Below are 19,435 nucleotides of genomic sequence, written 5' to 3' on the forward strand. Positions count from 1 at the left end.
AATCCCTTCCCAAAAAGTCGGCAATCCATTTGTAGAGGCGTAAGGTCTGCAATGGACCTTATACCTCTGTAAATGTTCATGGGCGGTGGTAGCGCTTACCATCAGGCGTCCCACCAGCTCCATTGCCGACTGTAACATAAAAAAAAACCTATTTACATTACTACATATTATATACCTACTGAAAGAATTTATCATGGATTGATGTCTAGTAATTTTACATTTAAGTATGGCCTGAAAATACAAACTGTATAAAATAAATTAAATTTTCTATTATCTAACTACATTTTATAAATACATATGTAGAAAGGAAAGCGTATATCAATATCACTAAACTACCGAAGAAAAACAGAAGCAATACCCACGTCAAACCCCTTGACATATGTCAACTGTATAGATTTCTTTGACAGCGCAATTCGCGAATGTTCTAGAATATATTTTAATACGTTACGTGATGGTACTATGAAAATGGAATACATTTCACGCAGTATTTAATGAGATATTCGTTTAAGTTGCGGCCAGGAAGCCCAAGGTTTGATATATCTAGATTAAGACAGCTTCTAACCTTAGCGAGATGCTACAGTTTTTGCCCATGTGCACCCCGCTGTTCCTATATAACACAGACATTATAATTCCGAGAGCTTTAATGGCGGCAACTACAAAAAACATTAATATTGATTGCTAATAGTCTATGTTAATTTAATTTGACGAACTTCCATTCCAGACGAAATGTAAATTAGAATTTATTATAGTCGGGTCTTTATTTCTATGATGTCAATTATTTTATTGCGTAATGCGTAAAATCGTTACAATTAAATCCGTGTTTAGACTAAAAATATGTGAAAAAAAAAATTACCAACCTTTCATAGCAATTGATTATATACCTAAATAATAGTAACTCTTACATCGCAAAATTCTGAGGCGCAGGCACCATTTTACATAATTTTTTATTCTGGAGATGAATTTACATGTAAATGTCCCTCGACTGCGCGGGCGAAACCGCATGATGAAGATAGTGGTTTATAATTTATATTTCTTTAAACTTCAAAGAAAACTTAAAATAACTCATAATATCTTAACAAGGACATTTGAAATTGTTCATACAAAATAAACATTGTGCCAAACGGTTATGAGATCATAAATTAAGTCGTTGCCCGGGGTGAGCGGTGGGAATTGAAGCTTAACTAGAATTTATGGTCCTAGCGACATTACATGAATTGGCTACTATGTTCTACTGTCTATGCCCACTCTATGCTTTTTGATTCGCTTTTGTAGTCTGTGCTTAATAGGGTTGTACATTAAACCATTTTTTATACGAAAATATTGGCTTTAAATCTGTAGCAATCTCCATTTGAATATTCGAAATGATGGCAATAGCTCAGTTCATTGTAACTAAAATTATATTATAACAATCCTTCATCCAATTATAATTCCCAAAATCAATCAAACTTTGAGTTAATTATTCAAATAAATGTATTTTTCGTAATTTTCCTTTTTAGAAATTGAAATTTACATTGTATTTTTTTTTATTTCAATCATAAATTCTGTTAAAATAAAAAATTAAGGTTAATAACACAAAATTTAAGGTTAAGGTAAACAGCCCTAGGTTATTCTATATTGATGTATTGAACTCAATTTATGCGCTGAAATCATTATAAATGCGAGTTTCGTTAATTGGTAATTTTACTTCCACATTATTCATTGTTCTGACTGCTACTTACTTTCCACCTACAACTATTTCGAATTCACTAACAATTGAAGTAGAACAGTTATTAAGTTGTCTAAAATTCATAATTCAATCCTGAACAAAAGATTTTTTATCTGTAATAATACTACCATCTGAAAAATAAATGTGTATGAAAAATAACATATGGGCGGTTGTTATAAAGTAGTACAATTATTATACATAAAATAAATACACATACAAATAAAAACATTTCATTCCAAAAGTTAAATGGTGTACAAATAAATAATAGAAGAAAAAATATGGTCGCGCCGTCAATGTACGAACACAATGCTAACTAAAACCTGTCTATGTATGGTTTAGTTATTATGTTATTAGTTAAAAATAAGTTTCACTTAAATGATAAGAACAATTACGACTATTAAACAAACCGCGTGAAAAAGTTGCACTCTAGCATTTGACGAGTGCCAGTGTAGACTCATTTATGACGCGTGTAGTAGGCGGTCGCTCCGCCTCAGAGGGCGTAGGGAGGAACACACGATCATAATTTCTGAGGAGGAAAGAGGACCAGTCGCGCTTACCTCGGCAAACTCAACGCGCGTTGATACCATCGCAATACGCTAAACAACCGTGAAATTTAAACGTGCCTTACAATTCCTTTTATCTTATCAACGCGATGATATAAACATTACTCTATTTTTTAAAGTGCTCACAAAATTTTGGCATGACAGTATCAGTGCGTAAAATACGTTTTGTTTATTTTTTTTACGAGTGACATTTAAAAAATGAGTTCCCATATCGAACTGGCTGTTGCGTGAAAATGTGGCAGAGGATGAAATGCGAATTTCGAATTTGGAATAGCAGTGCAAAAATTCAAAATGGACTTGACGACACGGCGGGAAAACGATGGGGTAAATTCAGTCACAGTGACCGAGTGCCGTGAGATTAATGGGGAAGTTGGGATGGCTTCTGAAGTGTCCACGAAGAAGACCAGTTCATTTAGCATAAGGAACCTTGTTGGCGATGAAGATGATCGGCCTGCCGACGGCACCGCAAATGCAAGTGAAGGTACGTTTTTGTAACAAATCCTCTTTTTTCTCTGTTTCTCTGTTTATTATAATCCTAATCGTATAGTATTTTAATTGCAGTCAATTCTTAATTTACATATTATTATTAATAAAAAATAATTACATCCATGGCTATATACTAAAATAAAGGTATGTATAATATAAATGTAATAGTTTTATGTGGAATCTTTGATCTTTCTTCATTCCAAACCACCTACAAATAAACGAACTTATATCATATTGAATGAAATGTAGACTGTTATTCCTAATAGTTAGAGTTACAGGTAGAGTTCATATTTCGTTTTTTTTTTGTTTTTTATCCTCTGTAATGCAAATCGTGATTTGTTTTGCAAATTATTTGTAGATGCATAAACGTTGATAACTTTTAATTAAAGAATTATTTTATTGCCACATTGAGACAGTTGAAATATATCCTAATGTCAGGTTTTACATATTATAATAAATAATTTATATTATTTCAATGGTCAACATTTTATCGATATTTGTATTTGTTTTTTTCTTAAAAACCTAATTTACCGTGTTTATTACCATTTACCGTAGAGAAACCAAATTAGTTTTTAAAGAAATATTTTGTCAGCTTGTGCAAGTGACAGTGTTACCTACCTATTTTCTTAAGAATAAGGGGCAGACTTAAAAATGGTTAGTAATGTGCCTTGAGGCTAGCACAAATTTTTAAAAGTAACTCATTACAATTGACTATTTCATTTTCTCTCATTTACTAAATGTGGGAAAAGAGTAGTTCATAATAATAAAGGCGCGAATTTCAGATAATTACTAGATGAAAATCGCGCCTTCCTATCCGATACTACATAGATGATAAGCAAGATATTGAAGATAATGTGTTGCTACATTTTTAACTATAACATATGTTCTTTATCTAACGCACAATATACATAGATGAAATAAATTTATCTAAATTTCAGTACCTTGTTATTAATATGAAAAAAAATGTAATTTTTATAAATAAAAATTACATAAGGTTTTAACCTTATTGAAATCTTTGGTTTGTCCATTTTATTTACTTTTATTTGCATGAATCTGTCCTCTTTACTATGGATCATATTCCAAATGTGGTGCTATTATTGGAAAAATTGCAAAAGATTCTACATAAAGTATAAGAGAATAACCAAATTAAAAGTTACGACTAAAATTTATCATAACATTACGATGATATAACGAGATGAATGAATTAGATAAACGTTAATTTTATTTTTTAAATACTCTGTAGCTTTAAATTTAAAATGACATTCATTACTTAAATGTTATATACACCTTCTAAAATAAACAGTTTCGTCTGTTTCAATAGATGTTATAAATATATTGAACATCGGGTAAATAATTAAATAACTTAATTAAATTATCACAGTTTTAAAGCCCTCGTAAAGTGGTTTTTTCATCAATGCTCCTCATCTGGATTCGTGTTTAATTACTAGAAACAACTATTGGCTATATACCTTTATGCTACCATTATGAATCTGTTCATAGACGAAGAAAGAAAGGTAACAAGCACAAAAAATCATGGCAGTGTATTTTCCCTACGTGTTAATTAAAGGATAAATATATTATTATACCACGGTTATAGTTTTAATTATTAGTAAATTGTTTTTATACATAACACGTTTATAAAAAGTTATTCTAATGACCTTATAAATCCTTATTCTTATGTTTGCCTAATTGTAATTTTATCTCTTGTTAGTATGACATGAAGTTAAATATAAATGGACACGGAGAACTAAAAGGTAAGTTTTATTTGACATTGAGGAATTATAATGGCTTTTCCCCACTCTTTATCCTTATAATTTGTATGTATAATACAGTAACGGAAAAGTAATTTTTATTTATATTATTACCTACTTTTATAGGTACCTACTTTAACTAGTTTATATCTTACTTACTGTAGGCATGTTACACGAGTAATCGTGTTTATTAAATTCTACGGAATGATATTTCTGAGTGAATATCATTAATAATGAAAACCTAAGAAGAAAGTATTTTCCATCTATCTTCGTCGTCTTTAATAACATAATTATTTTACCAAAAACCGAAACCAAATTGAAATGGGACCGCATGGGATGCACCAGATTAATAAAAAAAAATAGTATAAAAATCGGTTTACATCGAATCTCATCTCATCTTTTTTTGAAATCGGTAAAAATAATTAACATTTACGTCTTGTGTTTTATATTACGTCAGTTATTAGTGAGCTATAAAACTTACAACACATTTCATCATATTAAAGTACTTGACGCCATCGATTAATTATACACTTCCATTTTACTTTGTAAATGTAATTTCAATTATGTATATTATTGCATTTATATTCTAGCTGTTTCCCCCAGCTTCGTGGTCAAAATATACGTTCGTAGTATCATGCTTTTTTCTATCCCTTTCAAGGCTGTATCTATTAAAATCTATTTATATGTCAAATTTCAGCCCGATCAGTAGAAAAGTTTTGGGTGAACGATGATAGATCAGTCCCTGATGGGACGATGTAAATGTTATCGGTATATTATGGTTGTAATTGAACGATAAAATTGTCATACTCCCTATAATTACTTCGAAATACAATTGCATTTAAGTATATATTGTTTGTGCTAATAGTTGCTTAAATAATTGTTTTAGATTATTGCAAGTTATACCTATTACATATGTAAGTAATATAAAGTTTGATTACTATTTAATTATTTTATATCACAAGTAATAAAACGTTCATTGCAATAAATTGAAATGACTGAATATTTCGTTGTAATTTGTTTTTAATTTGTATTCCTGTTTCTAATTCAAAACTGTTCTAATAATTATTGCTTTGTGAGTCCATTAAAACATAAACTCACTTTGTATACATTACTATCATATTTTCTTATTTTTTTTCCTTAATAATATCGTATTATAAAATAGTTTCTGTATATATGTTAAACAAGTGATCTAACATTAACAGTGTTGTCGAAGCATGCTTTATTATTTTGGTGGGTTATATATTGCCTATATAAACCACCACATCTGACCTCAAAGTAGCGTAGAAAGTCCCTTAACAACTGCTGTATAAAGCAATAATTAAAAACGCAGACCGAACGTCTGCGCTGTCGGTACCAGGTCGTGACGTCACACCCTAACAAGAGCCTTCCGGAGGTAAATTGAACACCAAACGATTACGCTAACACAATATAAGGGGAACAGGTTACAGGCTGGGGAATTTGGCCATGTTTTATACGATGTTAATTTGGATATTGTTAGAGAAATCGCTTGAGTTCAAGAGTATTTTTGTCGATTCTTAGTCCCATCGTTGTGTATATTGTTTACAAAGTCTGTTTATACCTGACCTGAAACACAGCTACTAAATACTTAATACATTCGTCCAGCTCACATTTCATGGTCATGGCCAAATGTTTATTTTATTACAAAATAATGTAACTTTTGCAAATGCTATACAATGTATATATATATAGATAAATTAAATACACTCATAAGAATATTTTTTTTGTCTCACAATGTTAATCTTAAATATTAGGATATAAAATTTAAAACGTTCCCTTATAGGCATATAGCCTGTAGCAGACTATAACTACATATATATACTACTATAACTACTACTAGTAGTACCAAGCTACCACCTGATGTATATTGCTTACTATGATATTGATTTGCAATTTAGAACATTATTGCAGCTCACTGTTTCATATTATATGAAATAATTGCAAATTTGACTATTGTGTAATTAAAACATCTAATTGTGATGTTTTAATTATAATCAGCCGAGTCACAAGCTCATTACAAAATCGAACGCATACCAAACACATCCCTATCATCATATAATTATATGATAATGCACTATAGTATCTTATTTGCGAATAATTAATGTTTTTTACTCGAGAAATGTTAGCACGTAATTGCTTTGTTGTTCGTTACATTTATACGGTGAATTTGCATGCATGTTTCTATTCAGAATTCGCTAAGCTCGCGTCTACATATTTAGTTGAACGTGGTTGTTGTGTGTACTCTAGACACCTAAGAAATTGCAATTTATTCAAAGGTTAATTTAAAAAGCAATTACTGTTCGAATTGGCGTCTTGTAAAGTCATAGTTTTTACAACATTATCTATAGTCTATTTTGGGCTATCATAATAATAATTATCTGATATTTATAACGTTTTTTTGAATTTAGCATGTACATGCTTAATTTAACTATCTTATCACCTTATTTGCTATTAAATTAAACCTATTATATCGACACTATCAGCAATGAGTTGGATGTAAATTATCAATGTTCATAGTCAATGATTGTATTCAATAACCAAGCTTCTTGTATTCAAAATTGCAATAAAGCTCAGTTATAAGTTAAACCGCAAAAAACGTTTCGTGATACATAATAATCTATAAAAACCGAAACTATGCTTCTTGTAATAAAGTTCATAGATATTCATAGATGTCATAGTCGCATTATATTCAATGCAGAAAAGCAAAATTTTTAAAATATTAATACACTTAATTGATCAAGTTATATTATTTCATTTCTAATTTTGGAACGGATCGCAAAACACAGATCCGATGAGCAGTATATATCTAATTATTTACCGAGCGGCAATCAAAAGGTTTTTTTGTGCAATCTTTCAGTGTCTCAGCTTACGGCAACATGTTTTTAAGCATTACATCAGCTAATTGAATTTTTATTACTTAACAATAAAATGTTATGCCCCGTTCGCCACTTGACTGAAAATTAATGTAAATTTAAGAATATGACCTTCTACGCTAAGTACCTCTAAATAGGTATAGGTCCCGAAAATGTACAAAGATACCGTTGCCTATATGGTATTAGAACCAATAAGTCATATTTGTGCTATAAATTATTACGAAACAAAAATATAATTATATAATACTTCGTCACATTGTGCAGGTCTCTGCCGTATAAAATGTTATTATGGTTCAAACGTTCAACAATGTAGCAAACGAATACAAATTTTGCTTATAAATATTAAAAAACAGCGTACGTTACAAACTAATTTATTCGATTATTTTATGACATTAATAGTCTTATAAAAACTCTTACGCAGCAAAGCTATCGCTCGATCTAGGCTCGCTTTTTGTAGAAATTGACTTGCAAAGCATCGTCCCTTCGCGCGGAAAATTAAACCTATTAATTACTGATACTAATACATAAAATATATACATTGAGTTTATAATACCTTCTATTATTAATTACTAGCCTTTATACTTCATATATAGTGAAATTACTCAAGTTCCTGTTGCTTTAATTTATTCTTACTTTCTCGGGAAATTAACACCTGTGAAAATTATCAAAACACGCATATATAACGATATTCTGTAATGTTATCGGCCGTCAATATAATTAAAATAATATGACAATAGATTATATACATATTTGTAGATATTTTGATGATTAGATTGAAGCTATTTCAAGTCATTCTCAAATCAGTGCTAAAATAAAACTTTAATCACATGTATTATGCAATGACTTGCTAATTATACGTAATTATATAATATGTAAGCACCTATTTCTGAAATGGCTATAATCAATAACGCCATTCAACCGTCTAGGATTGCGTTTGGTGTTTACAATTTATAGAATTTTATATTCATGCTACAGGTAAACCGAATAATATGGAATTACCCTTTTTTAATTTAATAATTTATCAGTAAGTATATCTCGAGGAGCCGTGGTGTAGACATATTTATTTTGTCATTTTTATGGTCTAGATTGTAGAGTGTGACATTTCATATTAATCGTACTTTTGTATTTAATTTATTCATATTTCACACTCATTTACAGGTAGATTATGTTCTTTAGCCATATTTTACGATAATCTTAATATATAAAATTCTCGTGTCACAGTTTTCGTTGCCAAACTCCTCCGAAACGGCTTGACCGATTCCTCTGAAATTTGGTAAGCATATTGGGTAGGTCTGAGAATCGGCCAACATCTATTTTTTATCCCGATATTCCTACGGGATACGGACTTACGCGGGTGAAACCGCGGGGCGCAGCTAGTATACGTATATATTACCGTACCGTATTAAACCATTCATACATTCACATTCAGCAATTAAAGTCCATTTGAATTTATAATTATTCATGATACCTAATTAGATATTATTATTTCGGTTCGACAATATACTACACTAGCTGGACCTGCGGCTTCACTCGCATGTACTTAACTAAGATGTAGCCTACCTGTTAATTCAGACTATAATCTACGAGTATCTCCCTACCAATCTTCATACAATCTCAACAGAGCATTTTGCGTAAAAGATTACAAACATCCATATCCCATACGTTATTACAAACTGTCGTGTTTAAAATATTAGTAGGATAGGATTTATCTACGTTTCACATGAAGAAGAAACACAGAATACTAATAGTACTTACATGGGAAATAAATAGAAAAATCTTATTTTTGTACCAATTTGTGTTTTCTTTGCTAATAATAATGCTTCATTCGTCTAATTGGATTCGCAATGTTCCAAAAAAAATTTCTCCTTTCTCTTAGAACTTTAGAAATAAAACGCAATGAATTTCAACCTTCCGTCCGAGGAAATATATACGTACTTACAAAAGATAAGAACGAAATTCTGCCACATTGTTTATTTCCAAAAGTTTAGTATTTTTAAGAGAAGTCGTCTTTTACAATTAAGCCGTAACATTGATTGTAATATTCATGTTCACTCCGCGTGCCATCGAAACTAATTAATAAACAGTTTTACCCTCAGTCGTACGCAGGTGCATTAAAACGAGCACATTATTTTTACCAAACGGCTTGCGTGTAACAACACTTAAAGCTATTTCTCTCACATTATGCATTAAATATTAAGCGTATTAAAGTATTATGCGGTGTGTTTGAGTATGAGAAACTGTATAATAGACTGATCGAACAAACTAGGTAAAGGTCCTTATTTTTTAATATAGACCGCCCCAGCATCCGGTATCCGGTGAGTATCCGATATCCGGCCTTTTCGGCGCCTTGAAATGTGGCCAAATACCGGATAACTAGTGCTAACCAGCCGAATACCGGCTTAAAAATGTTAATGGTTAATTGCTTTATTTAAAAAAATAAAACAATCATTAAAAAAATCTGTCGGTTCGTGAGTTACCTATATTTTAAAGAATAATAAAATAAGCTATTGTTACATTTTTTTAACAGTCTGCATATATGCAATAAACTTAGCACTAGTATGCGCTTCTCAGCCTTCTACTAATATTATTTCTAAGCAAATATATTAAATATTTACTTTTACATTTATGTTAATTTATTTACAACCGTCAAATAAATGAATACTTTACACAGACAATTGATATCTTATTCACTTTCCGTACAATATCTTATGAAAATGAGGTGCATTGAAATATTAACCAACGTTAGGTAATGTAGTTTTTTAATGTCTACGTCAATAGTCCCATTAATATGTCAGTTTATTTGCTAAAGGCCAGTAGTTGTAATTTAATGGAAATTAAACACAAACATAACAATTATTGCTATTGAAATGCTATTCCCTTTCGAGTATCGTAAATACTAACTAGGTAGTTTCTTACATTTTAAACATAAATAATTAATTATTTTTTATTATAAAGAGACAAGTAAAAAGGGTAATAATGTGAAAGTCAGTAATATTAAAACTAGAACAATAAGTTAATTATCTATAAAAATGTGGTTGTGATTATCAAATTCACCCGTACAAATATAAATGCGCAAGGATGTTTACTTGTTAGTCCTTCTTTCATGTCACCACGTAGCTTTTTAATGATATGTAGGAAGCTAGAGAGGCTATTTTTACCGTGGTGAAACATCTCAATTGGACATTTCCTTTAAACACGAACCGGGATAGAAAAGTTAGCCATAATAAAACAATGTAAATCACGGGAAAATTTTAAAAGTTTATTGAAAAAAGAAACTTCTAAAGATAGAGTGTTTGTTAAGATGTAACAAAGAGACATGGGATATGCTAATTCCGCCAGATAATGCATACTTTTCATTTAGTTCACATTGTCGGGTAATGAATAAATCATAATCAATAGCTAAACGTGCACTTTATTACCATTGTAGATCAGGATCGATGTTTTTTACTTCACAGACACATCGTATTCCTATAAAACCGCCCGTGGGCAAAAAATATATTTGCTTATGATGTCTTTCACCTGAAACCATCTATTCTCAATTTTCTATTTTTGACAAACTCACTGGTGGGTAGAAACTATGTTAGCGTATAATGTGTTTCACCAGAGAATATTAATCTTTTTTCCGTTTTGCTCAGCATGTACAAAAAACTTAACCTCATCTGGAAATTTAATATATGACGATGTTCTCATCTTATGATGAAACATATGATGAGGATGAATATGATTGCTTAAGAGTTCCAAACTTGCATATATCTACAAATAAAAAATGAATCCCTGTTTCCCTGGGACACACTATTTCAAAAGTTCTTTTACCAGTAGAAAGCTGTACTTATACTGACATCATGGTGAAACCGGGGCGAACAGCTTGTGATAGCATAAAAGCTTAAAGCTAAAATCAGACTACGCTGTACCACAGATAATGTAACACTATTATGCTGTATAGTACAGCAAAGGACATAATGTATAGAAAATAACTCATAATATAGTACTGTGAGAACGTGTCCATAGCAATGTATGGTTCGCTAAATTGTTTAGCTGTAATTAATTCGCAAGATAAAAATGTATAATTAACATTGTTACAATAATTTCGAATAATCTTATTTAGCTGAATAACCATATTTATACATAATATATTGTTACATTTCAAACATTTTTTAAACGTTTTATACAGTTGAATAACATTTTCTCATGTAAACATGTGCAAATATCCCAGGCATTAGAAAATATTTCACTTATGTATATAAAGTAAGCTATGCAATTAACACAAGCCTTATCATGGCTAATAGTTCGTAGCAAGATTAAATAAAGAGCAACAGAAACGCTAAGTTTGAAGTTAAATCATCTGCAATTACTCCATAGGTAATTAATGGCCAACAATTCGAAGCATTCGAAGAATGTGACCAGAATATAAACTTTGATGTACACAAATCTCGTCTCTAAATAAAGTGCAGATAACTTTACAAATGACTTACGCATTTGGAATTTACATAAATATTTACGCGACGGAATGCGACATGTATTCCTTCAGCGATAGAGTTCATTATTGTTGCGATATGTGTGGTTTGTTAGGGGTGACGTGGTTATAAAAAATGGAAAAGTGAGAGTTATCACAGTGGACCATTAGGGCGCACGCGCGGCCCCACAGACGTGAACAAGAAGAAATAAAAGTCAATCACATGTTGATCGTTTTTGGTTCCGTATTTTAATAGAGAAAAAACTTAAATATATTTCTATGCGTTTATAAGCAATTTACAAATATTTTTGTTATTTGAACCCGTCTTCTAATTTATTTTTCACTCGTCCCATTGTTCTGATGTTATCTCATGTTTTAAGATAAAACAAATTGTAAATATGTAGTATAAAATGTAAATTAAATGTAGCAATGGGGAGCTTATTTGACGTTGGGATGATTTTGAGTTAAATAATAACATCTTCAAGAATGGTCTGCATACCTACTGTTAAAATATTCTCTATACTGAAAAATCGATTATTTCATATTTTATCAGAGATATTATTGTCAAAGCATAATAAATGTGTCATCAACGTTTCATGTCACATGGCAACATTCATGGAGCTCGTGAAAGGCTACACACGACAAATAAGGGTTTCGAGCACGACTACCGATCTCTGATATCGGACACATTTAGTGTCCCATCGTAAAAATAATGTCACTCGGATAGTATCCAGAACGACTCCTGTACTTCATTCTTTATCGAAAACACGGAACTGGAATGCTACGGCTTACGAGTTAGGCTTTCGGAATACCACACATTTTTGCTTTATCTAAACAGAGATAATGATGACGTATCCTACGTAAGCCTAGCCTTTTCCTATGACGTCATTCACCAGTCCGAGCAACATCGGCCTACATGTTTATTTATTAACAATTTATATCACAATTTATAAGCACATAAAAACGAACAAAACATTTAATATATTGAATAAGCAGGCGGCCTTCAGCTGCTTAACAGCGATTTATTATTTATTATATAGTATTGATACACAAAATTTTAATTGGTAGCAAATAATAACTAAATTCATAGAACTTCTAAATAATAAATAAATAGTCTTAAATAAAAGTATAAAACAGAATTAATATGAAATAATATCTGAATTAAAATATGTCTTTCTTTTTCGTGTTAACTATATACATATACATAATTTAAAAATGTGTATTATTCAAGTATCATAAATGAGCCAAAACGAATAACTTTATATCTAAAATAACAATAGTACGAATTTTAACATAATTACGTTGTATAAATTTTAACTTAATGTATTAAAATGTTTCAATTTACTTTTGGGCAGTTGCTGAGTTGCTTAAGATGTAATCAAAACATCAGATAAACCCCTAGCTAAATATAAACAATGGCCTACAACAAAAAATATAATTAACTTTACGCACGCCTGTAACAAACACGTATATGTATACAATAACCATCAGATAACGGATCGACATATTGTGATAATGAAGTCAGACAGTCGGCGAGCAAGCGTACTTAGTATTCTTTGATGCAGGTGTCATAATTTAAGCCATAACTATGAATTATTCATATTATTAATTATGACCTATTGGTCTCCTCATACCCTTCGCACCTTAAGTTTGAGCTCTTTTAAACGTCATTTAAATGTTATCTTGTATTTACGACGCTAAAGAATTTCAAGTAGATATCTAAACGTATAAAGATGACCTTATTGGTCCGTAAATACAAATAATCGAGAACTAAAATGGTACAATCGTGCTTCGATCTCATATGAATCAGCCTTTTTAATACCGCTTGAAAAATGCATTGCCATTACGCAAACGATATAATCTCTACGTAAGTAAACTAATTAGACCATTGCACATTAGTTGCAAATGTGCATCAGTTAAAAATTAATTTCCTACTGAATCATTAAGATCTGCACAATTCGTTCCTCGTTCATCATAAAAATGAAATGCCATTAGCTTGCACTCGCACCGCGCCTCCAGTTCCGGTAATTTTACAGACAAGATATAACATTAAAAGATAAGGAAAAATGAAATAAAACAAACAGCTATGCAGGTAATTTGCTAGCTAATGACGTGTCTTATCTAGCTAATTAAAATACGATTTGGCACACGTTTGTAGGCAACCGACATCTTATTATTGTCACTTTGACTCGATCGCTATCTGCTGATTGCTGTTACGTTTCTAGGAATATTTTACAAAATTAGTGTCGACTGTGCGAACTAATGAAGGTGCAATTAGAGGCCACATGTAGGTAAATAGGGGTGATTATTATATTGACGTTTCGTAATTTTCGAGTTACTTCAATTGCATACTTTATAAATGCCTTTGTTTTGTTTCCCTGGGAAATAATTTAAAGTTTACACTCGTCTTTTTAATTGGACACATACAGCGAATTACTACTTTAAATAGAAAGCAGCTAAAAATAGATTCTATTCACCCCAAGCATTTCCGTTGTTTGTGTCCATAACACCTGTTTTTTTCATCTATATTTTTTTACTCTTTATCCACAGAAGAGATTATTACACATTTTAGTTTGAACATTAAATAAAAGTCGTAGGGAAAATATTTATTTTTTAACTATTTAAAGGTTGCACACGACAATCCCCACGTATCGAGACCTTTCGTTTCTCTTTTAGATAAGATTCTCACTTTGCAAGCTTATCGAACAATACATACACAACATATTTCTCAAAAAATAACTAATTGATAAAATCCGTTTCAATATACACGAGGGACCAGATGTGAGGCATAATTTAAATAATAAGCACCTAACAATCCTTTCTCGCCGGCGATGCGATACCCCATAATAAAATTCAATTTACAAATTCATCATAAACGCGTCACACTACCTAATTTACCCCTTTTTTGACACATCACCGCAATTACATGCAATTGGAACAATTTCGTGTCTAGAGTAGCGAGTTTTTAAATAAAAAAGTCAATTATTTTGAAATTAGTTGTCGGTACTGGTGGCAAAAAAAAGTAGAACAGTCCAAACATGATAAATTAAATTGTAATGAAAATAATTGATTGAGGTTTTCTAATTACTTTTTTTGTATTTATAACGGCTTGTGTGTTTTCTTTGCTGTCTGTCTATAAAAGTTGAAGAACCTTTCTTAATAGTGCCATTATATGGATTTATCCGCTTCCAATTACAATTATAAATAGATTTTTCATTTTCAACATCGAATAAAAAACTATGCGTTTAGTGGAGTTAACACACCACGTGTCCCGTTACTATATCTATATCTTTACTACATAATATTATGTAGTTATACATAGTTTAAGTTGATTAAAGTTCTCATAATAAAACATCTCGAAATGCAATCCTCACTCTCATAAATAAAAAAACATTTTGAATAATTAAAACAAAACCTACCTATAATTATAGCATAGCAGTTTTAAAATATATAATAGTTGTTGCCCGCAACTTCCCGCAGTCTTAACAAATTTTCGGGATACTGTCATTACATTGTAATGGACATATTTTATAAGGATAAATGTATTCACGAAATATCGGAATTTTTGTTATGTTAGAACTGTAACTTACTTACTTACTATAGTGGCGCAGTGACCCAAAGTGAGTCTTGGCCTCCGACAATAAGAGCCTCCATTTGATCCTATGCTGCGCCACCTCTTGCCAGTTTTCAGTCTGTATGGAGGATGGAATCTGTATGGTCTTTCCTTACTTCGTCTTTCCGTCTGTATCTAGGACGTCCGACCGGTCGACGACCAGTTGGCTGTCCCAGGTACGCTCGTTTCACTGCACCGATCTTCACCCATTCTTTCTACATGGCCGAGCCAGCGGAGTCTGTGTGATTAGAACTAGAACTGTAGATTAGATAGATAGATAGAACTAGATTTTTTTCTTTAGACTGCTTAGTTTCAATAACCAAAAATGAATAATGCATTTTGTAATATTTAAATGTATCAAAACTATCTACAATGCAGTAAACAACCTATCAATTTATTCATTACAACCTAGCTGAAATATGATGTTAAGCTGTCAAAATTGTTAATCACATTATTAAAGTAGGTTTATTATAAGTTGGTAGGTACACACCAAACATATACTTAGGTATAGGAAAATGTAAATGCTGTCAACTGTAGATAGATAAATGTGTTCAATTTACCAACCAATACCTACTTCATTAACATTTTAATGTACTGACTAAGCAGTAATAGTTTTTGATACAATATACGTGACATGCCAAGCAAAATTATATCATACATGAAATGAATTTGTTACACAGGGAGTAGTAGTACTATGCAGTCGAGATAGAATGTCACAAAATTTATCGAAATAAATAACTGTTTACCTACTGCTCCCTTCTGACGATATTATTAGATAGAGATCAGCGTAATGACATCTCTAAACGCACGGAAGGCTACTTGCTAATCGTCGGTTACCGAAACATAAGCGTCAACTAATGTTGTTTTAATACACGATACCCAAGCAATTTGGCAGGTAGAGGAAAAAAACTCATTTGGCCGGTCACCGTGTGTGGCTTGATGTTAAACTAATTATTGTCGTGTTTTCGAACGTTGAAGGGTTCGACGGGTAAGGTCAACGCGCCAAATGCGTGTGGATTTTGAAAAAGGATGAGCGATCAAATTAGCTTTGTTTGAGTACAGTTTTTTTGGCGCGCCTCTACCGCTTCGATTTTTGTTTGACGAATTTATTCCGCTCAATTATTTCTCAAAGTACCTTCCTATCCACTGCGTATTTTATAAATAATAAATTAATGACAGTCGAGAATAAATTTTGAATGCATCATAACACAGGTTTGTATAGAAGTATTTCTTAACTTTTTAGATAGATACTGTTATTTGTGAGATGCTGCTAAAATAAAGATGCAATGAATATAATCATAGAATTAATGCATCATAAATATCAGTTTGATAACATGCATTATTCTTGGAAAATGAAACGACGTAGATTTTTTGTAAATGGTAGTAAATGTACAATATTTATTTTTATTACAGACTAGATAACAGCGTGGCTTTTAATTAAGAAAATTCAATAGGAAGGTAAATACAGGATATTTATACCTATCCTTATCCTTATAAGAAGGTATTACTTTTGACTTCATTTAAAACTATAACTTTTTGTTTCATTTAGAAGATATCTTGTACATATGTTAATTATCACTATGCAGCATCATACATTATGTCCCATTTATACCCACATCTAATTATTCACGTAACATTTAACTTCCTCAATCAAGGCGATCAAAAGTCATAACGAATGAAGCAATCCAATCATATTTGATGGTCAATTTGTCTTAACCACGATATTTGTGTAACATTCATCAAATAATATGCCTATTGGCTGACATTATTGGATTAATGTTACCAAATTACCTAATTTTAGACATTGGTCGTTAATGTTGGAATTATTTATGGATTATGCCGGGTAAACAATCACAATACTGTGGTTTTGGCTAGATTATGTCTCAATTTTTGTAATTTCACTGGGCGGATTAAGCAATTTATTTACGAACCTACCTTGTATCTGCTATAAGTAGATGTATTGATACAGTAACGAAATAAAAAATCGTATAGTTATTTAAAATATTGTAAACCGTTTATTTAGATTGTATCGTTTATCAACTGTTTATTCACATTGACATGCATCGTTCAGTTAATCAAAACACAGTTGGAATTGATGCCCTAAATCGTGCTTAATCTAACAACCCAAAAGTAAAAGCGAAATAAAAGTTTCGTTCATAGCAAACTCTAAATGACACAGCGCTAATAAAGAAGTATTACAAAGTCGGTCAAAGTTTGAAACACGCACTTGTACAAATCACGTCAATCAGCAGTTACGCGGTGCTCAATGAGCGATAATTTTCTTCACGAAAACATAACATTAAGTATTTATTTGAGTGAGCCGTTTTGTTGTCTATCGTATGCGTGACGTGGTTGAGTGAATATGATATATGAGGTTATAAATAGCCCAAGAAATTTGACAAAAACGTTTAAAAACCGACTACGTCACATATGCATAAACCACGACTTTCACACACAAGCCGTTTGTAGCGGCATCAGCCGGAATAAAAAATTTTTTTTTTAATCGGTTGGTTAATGTTTAGCAGATGCAAAAAATATATGTTTACTCTACTCTGCACTTATTTAAGCAAAAAATATATGTTTACTCTCTATAATATTAACTAGTTTTCGTCAGCGGCTTCGTCCGCGTAGTTAAAGGAATCCGATGGGAATTACATAGATCAGTGCGGAAAACAGTAGCCTATATCGTTCTGTAGCCTCCAAACTATTCTTAAACACTAAAATTATATTATAAAGCGCTTCGTTACCGTCCCCTCCGTGAAACAGGACAGACAAGCAAACGCACGATTTAGATAAAAATGAGTCAGGGACTCGTGAAAGACAGTGGCGATTATACACACACATATTGCAACCAATTGGTTGTCAACGAATGTATATAAAGGTTATTATTTGTATATATGGATGTATAAATAAAAACTGGATTTGAAAAAACAAATCGACACCCACACAAAGCCATCTACATTTATATATTAAGCCAAAAGCATAAGGATTCTTAAAAAAATATAAATAAACATCGAATTAACATATCATTATGTAAAAACTAATACAGTCTCTGTGATCTCGACTGTAGGTATAACTTTGTATGACATTACGCGTATACAAAATCCTAAAAATAACTGGTTTGAAACCAACAAATACAACCTTTGCGTTAGATTCATACCTATATTGCGCGTAAATATTATTTATTAATGTGTAGAAGCTACCCATTATTTGAGTTAATATATGATCGCGTGATTACACCCTTTTACTAGCAACTATGAATAAAATAAATTAAAAATTATTACCGTCACTTTTAAAAACTACATGAGCCTTATTAATAGCTTTGTAACAAATATTTTATAAAATTTTACGACTCCTTACCATACAAATCCACCATCATACTCTTCAAAACAATGTAAAGCAATAACTTGCACACAGTTCATTGCGTCGTAATTACTAGTAATATGTGTTTTCTTCAGGTACATTAGCAGCAACATAAACGATAAATAAACTTTTAAAAATATATAAACTACGCTACATGTTTTGGTAGACGGTATATTACCTTTGGAACATGCCTTCTTAATATCAACAGCCATTATTTGTGAACTCGTGTTCTACAGTATATAAATCAAATTTGTATTGGTTATTTCCTTAAAAGAGAGTAATGTTTTCATTTCCATATGCAAGCGCTATCATCGCCGGAGATGGATGTCGATAAAACGCACACACGTGACCTTAGCAAAATTTCCCACACATCTAAACTTCCCCGTACTCTAAAGCAAATTATAAAGTTATTATTCGAAGCAATTATGTCGATATTATATTTACATTAAAGGTCGATTCAGACTGTGGTCTGATTCATCTTCGACCACATCCGGCGCGCGCGCACAAAAAGGCAGAGCAATGGGATCGCGGAAACCTCAAATGGGGTTTATTTCTTTCACTATTGCCAATAATAGCGCCATTTGACGTCCCACCGCGTTTATTATTGTGA

At 31.5% G+C, this 19,435-nt stretch overlaps 1 protein-coding gene across 1 annotated transcript in view; it reads left to right on the forward strand.

The window, feature by feature from the left end:
- The first annotated feature begins 2,229 nt into the window (after nt 1–2,229).
- The window catches only part of LOC119829627 (homeobox protein aristaless-like), a 51,782-nt gene continuing 34,576 nt past the window's right edge, over nt 2,230–19,435 (forward strand). Inside the window, exon 1 of the mRNA XM_038352243.1 lies at nt 2,230–2,749. Coding sequence (XP_038208171.1) covers nt 2,560–2,749 — 190 coding nt within the window. The 5' untranslated portion in view covers nt 2,230–2,559. The remainder of the gene's footprint in view (nt 2,750–19,435) is intronic.

The sequence above is a fragment of the Zerene cesonia genome, chromosome 1, assembly GCF_012273895.1.
Source record: "Zerene cesonia ecotype Mississippi chromosome 1, Zerene_cesonia_1.1, whole genome shotgun sequence".
Lineage (NCBI taxonomy): Eukaryota > Metazoa > Arthropoda > Insecta > Lepidoptera > Pieridae > Zerene > Zerene cesonia.